Here is a 5000-nt window from a genome sequence, read left to right on the forward strand (position 1 = left end):
ATTAATTATATTGACGTAATTTTGATTTTAATAATAGTTATATTGTTATATGTTATATTGATAATATTTATAATGTGAAATTTGTCGTTTGTATTAATGATATTTACAATGTTATAGGAATAATAATTATAATGCAATAGTAATGTCTATAATTTATTGGTAATAATGGTTAGAATGTCTTATAAATAACTTAATATTGTATTATAAAGGATATTTGGACTGTAAGATGAATAATATTTATAATTTATTGTTAATTAAATATAGCATGTTATATTAATAATGTGTATAATTGATTAATTATATTGTTTATAATGTTAGATTAATAATGTTTATATATGTATCATTATTTATAATTTTATCGATGTAGTATTAATCGTTTTTATAATGTATTATTAATGATAATTATAATGTAACATGAATAAAATTGATAATCTATCATTCAGAATATTTAAAGTGTAATTATAAATACATTTTTATATCTTATATTTTAATAATATCTTATTGTTTAAAAATGTATTATTAATAATGTTCATAATTTAATATGAATAATGTTTATAATGTATTATGAATAGCATATGAATATGAAAGGAAAATAATGAATGCTAATATGCATAAGGTAATATTAATAATTCTCATAACACATTCTGAATATTATACATTATGCAATATTAGTAATACTCATAATACATTATGAATATTATACATGATGTAATAATAATACACATAACACTTAACACTAATATTACACATTATTTTATATAAATAACACTCATAATGAATGAATTATGAATATTATCCACAATGTTATATTAATAATTCTCATGACACATTATGAATATTATACGTAACGTAATATTAATGTTATTTCTTCTACCTGATGGTGACACTGAGGTTCCCTTTCAGGCTGACCAACACGGCCGCTGGCTGCCCTATTCTGATTGGCCCCTTAAGGTAGCGAATCAGAACGTTGGAATCCAAGTGAAGCTCCTCCCCTTCCTGTCCACCCAGACAAGCCTCCTCCTCTCTGGTGGTGTTCCTGACGAGACGTCTGCCCTTCGGTCTGAGGAACACCGACCTTAAGAAGAAGAGCTGCCGCTGGGACACCCTGTCCTCCCTACACCTGGAGAGAGAAGGGGGGAGGAGGGGGAAGGGGGCAGGGGGGAGAGGGAGGGAGGGAGAGGAGGGGTGGAGATGGAGAGAGAGAGAGGGGGGAGAGAGGGGAGAGAGGAGAGAGAGAGAGGGAGAGTGAGAAAGGGGGGAGAGAGAGGAGAGAGGGAGGGAGGGGGGAGAGGGAGGGGAGAGAAAGGGGGACAGAGAGGGAGGTTGATGGATGGGTGGATGAATAGGTAACGTTGCGTGGAATCAATTGTTTCGATGATGGATGAATAGTGACTAAGTCATGAATTCCAAGGTTTTTCTAACTTTCGCCTCTTTCATTAAATAAAACATTGTCTAGGTTAGATGCTTGTTGTATGAAATAATATATTATTGATCCCAGTTGTTCCTGCTGTGCACGATGTAACCCTTCCTAAAGCGCCTGAATGAGGCTCCTGTACCTGCCAGTGGAGGCCTTCAGGTCGGGCCCCGAGGAGGAGTAGTAGAGCTGGACCCGGTCTCCTGGGGCCACCGGGGGTTTGGGGGCTTCCAGGGGCCCGGGAACACGGTGTCTGGACCAGAACAGAAATAAGTAGCACTAGTATCCGAGTACTGGTACTAATACTGATACTGCTCATAGATCATAGCCCATATCAGCTCACAACAACACGTGAAATCGACAGCAACCAATCAATTACATTTACATTACGGGCATTTAGTAATTTTATCAAAAGCGCTGTACAATAAGTCCATTTGTGAGAAGAAAGAGAAAATACAATATATCGCCGTCGGTACATTAAGGATGTTCATAGAACAAGTGCCAAGCACTTGAAGTCGCTAGGTTGACCAATTCCCCGTATATACATCAACGATATCTAGGATAAGATGCTACACGATTCTAGGTGCTACTTTTAAGTGCCAAGACGTACCTCATCCAATAAGCGTAAGAGGGATGTTTTTAGGAGAGCAAGGGTGGAGGGGTGGAGGGAGGTAAGGCGGGAGGCTATGCAGAGTCCAGGTGAACTCTGAACCAGTGAGATGCTGGGGAGCCACTCTGCGGGCCGGATGTCGGCAGGGAGCTCGTTCCACCACTGCGGTGCCCAAACAGAGGAGAGTTGTGACTTTGTTGTTGTTGACTTTTGGCTGCTCTTAGCGATGGTGGTGCCAGGTGTCCAGCAGAGGTAGAGCGCTCCAAACGGGGTGTGTGGTCTGACTAATCTAGTTCCAAGTCGACGCAACGCAAGGACCACGCAGACGATTCGACGCAGACTTGAACCTGTTTTGGTTCTGCGTCGGGTTTTAGTGAGCGGACCAATCCCAGGCCTTGCTGCTGCGTCGACTCGACGCGAGGTTACAATTTTTGGGAGGCGCATGTCAGGCCCTCGCGTTGGACGCAAGGAGGGTCCAGAAGGAAGTAATGGGTCCGTAAACCCCTTGCGTAGTTACGACTGGGAACCATAACCATGGAGCATTAGAGCTTGAGGGTATGTGGGGGCAGCTCACAGGGTCACATGGGAGAATTGTCGTAGGTCTAACACGACGCGTGCAGCACATAACAACAACAACACTTAACAAGGACAACAACAACACCGTACCCGTAGCGATAGCGCTGAGCTCGCTGGCGGTGGTGGGCGTGTCTCTGGCGTTTGTGCACGCCCAGATATGGTTGGTCAATGTGTTGGGACGCAAACCAATCGCTCGGCAGGGTGAGGGTGACTGTGCACACACCAAGAGGGGGCTGAGAGGGGGAGGAGGGAGGAGTTCACCAGCGATTAGTTATAGTTCCCTAGTGATCAGTAGTACTTCACTAGTTATTAGTAGTAGTTTACTAGTGATTAGAAGTACTTCACTTGTTATTAGTGGTAGTTTACTAGTGATTAGTAGTACTACACTAGTGATGAATTGTTCCCTGATGTGAATAGGCAGACAATTCGGGTTTACAAGACTGGACAAAACGTTATATAAGTTATATTTAGTTAATTAAAAACCTTTAATGAGATAGTTATAAGTCAGTCATCTCATTAGCTTATAAGTCAGTCATCTCACCGACCCCAATCAGACCCCCTTCATCACATGGAGCAGTTTATTTTTCTTTGTATCTTATAGATCCTGAAAACATAAATCACAGACACGAATGTACACACGCACGCCAACACGCACACAGACACACACACGCCATACGTGCGCACGCACATACATACCCATGCACACACAGGCATGCGCACACAGACATAAGCTCGCCATACACAAGAAGGTACGCATGCAAGCATGCATGCACGCACACACACACGTAGAATCTCACACACGCACAACCACACACACACACTGACACAACACACACACACACTCCCCTGGTGTGCGAGTGGTTCTACCTGTGTGAGGCAGGAGGCGCGGTGCTCCTGGGTCTCCCTGAAGGCGTGGAGGGTGAGGCAGGAGCCCGGGGCCCAGCCCTCCCCCCTCACCTGGAACAGAACTCGCACCTTGTAGGACTCCGCCCCGCCACGCCCCCCTGGCCCTAGCTCCACCCCCTCGGACAGCAGGGAGGCCCAGAGAGGAGGAGACAGGGGAGGGAGGCGCCCGGAAACCATCTGAGAGGGAGGAGAGAGGAGAGGAGAGGAGAGAGAGGAGAGGAGAGAGGGGAGAGAGGGGAGAGGGGAGAGGGGAGAGGAGAGGAGAGGAGAGGAGAGGAGAGAGAGGAGAGGAGAGAGGGGGGAGAGCGGGGAGAGGGAGGAGAGGAGAGGAGAGAGGGGAGAAAGGGGAGAGAGACGAGAGGAGAGAGGGGAGAGAGGGGAGAGAGAGGAGAGAGAGGAAAGGAGATAGGGGAGAGAGAGGAGAGGAGAGGAGAGGAGAGGAGAGGAGAGAGGGGGGAGAGGGTAGAGAGGGGAGAGGAGAGAGAGGAGAGGAGAGAGAGGAGCGAGGGGAGAGGGGAGAGAGGGGAGAAAGAGGAGAGGAGGGAGAGAGGGGAGAGAGAGGAGAGGGGGAGAGGAGAGGAGAGATAGGAGAGGAGAGAGGGGGGAGGAGAGAGGGGAGAGAGAGGAGGGGAGAGAGGGGAGAGAGAGGAGAGGAGAGAGGGGGAAAGGAGAGAGGGGAGAGAGAGGTGAGGAGAGAGGGGGAGAGGAGAGAGGGGGGAGAGAGAGGAGAGAGAGGAGAGAGGGGAGAGGGGAGAGGGGAGAGAGGAGAGAGGAGAGAGGAGAGGAGGAGGAGAGGAAAGGGAAGGGGAGTGGTGAGGAGAGGGGAGAGAGAGGAGAGAGGAGAGAGGAGGAGAGGGAGGGAAGGGAAGGGGAGAGGAGAGGAGGGGAGACAGGAGAGAAAGGAGAGGGAAGAGGGGAGAAAAAAAGGATATAAGAGAGGAAGAAGGCGAAAGGAGGAGAGAACACAGGTTGAGGAAGATTTAGCATGTGTGTGTTGTTTTTGATTGGTGGAGAAGAGATTAATCACCACCTGACATCTTAGAGTACTCCTCCATGAGGAGTTATTCATCTGAGATTAAACCTAATCCTGATTCCCCAAATAATCCAGATTATTTTTACTGAACCAGGGCTGCTGTTGAATGAGCAAACCCATATACCATGTATTAGGGAATCACTGGAACTTCTAGATTCAGGGCCACTCCCGGCTCATTGCTGACCAAGATGGGCATCTCTTCTGTGATTGGTTCAGGGAATCCATCTTCCCTGTCCATCACAGGTGTGCTAAATGCAACACATCTCAATGGAGGAGAAACGTAGGGAGGGAAGGAGAAAAGAGGGAGGGGCCGATGTTTACTTTCAAAAACTCATTTGTGATCTCTAACTTTACAACTCTTGAATAGTACTGACACTCTAACGGGTATGATGCCCTTTTTCTTTGTAGTTTGCCCCGTCCACCTCCGGCTAAAAGCGCTTTTCCAGAGTGGTCGTTTTCTA

General features: G+C 46.3%; 1 protein-coding gene across 1 annotated transcript in view; it reads right to left on the minus strand.

The window, feature by feature from the left end:
• The window catches only part of tmem132a (transmembrane protein 132A), a gene marked incomplete at both ends in the record, with an annotated part of 13282 nt that overhangs the window by 7302 nt on the left and 980 nt on the right, over positions 1–5000 (minus strand). Inside the window, 4 exons of the mRNA XM_079730366.1 lie at positions 875–1120; positions 1557–1667; positions 2691–2833; positions 3468–3683. Of these exons, the coding sequence (XP_079586492.1) occupies positions 875–1120; positions 1557–1667; positions 2691–2833; positions 3468–3683 (716 nt within the window). The remainder of the gene's footprint in view (positions 1–874; positions 1121–1556; positions 1668–2690; positions 2834–3467; positions 3684–5000) is intronic.

This window comes from Pollachius pollachius (assembly GCF_949987615.1).
Source record: "Pollachius pollachius genome assembly, chromosome: 2".
NCBI lineage: Eukaryota > Metazoa > Chordata > Actinopteri > Gadiformes > Gadidae > Pollachius > Pollachius pollachius.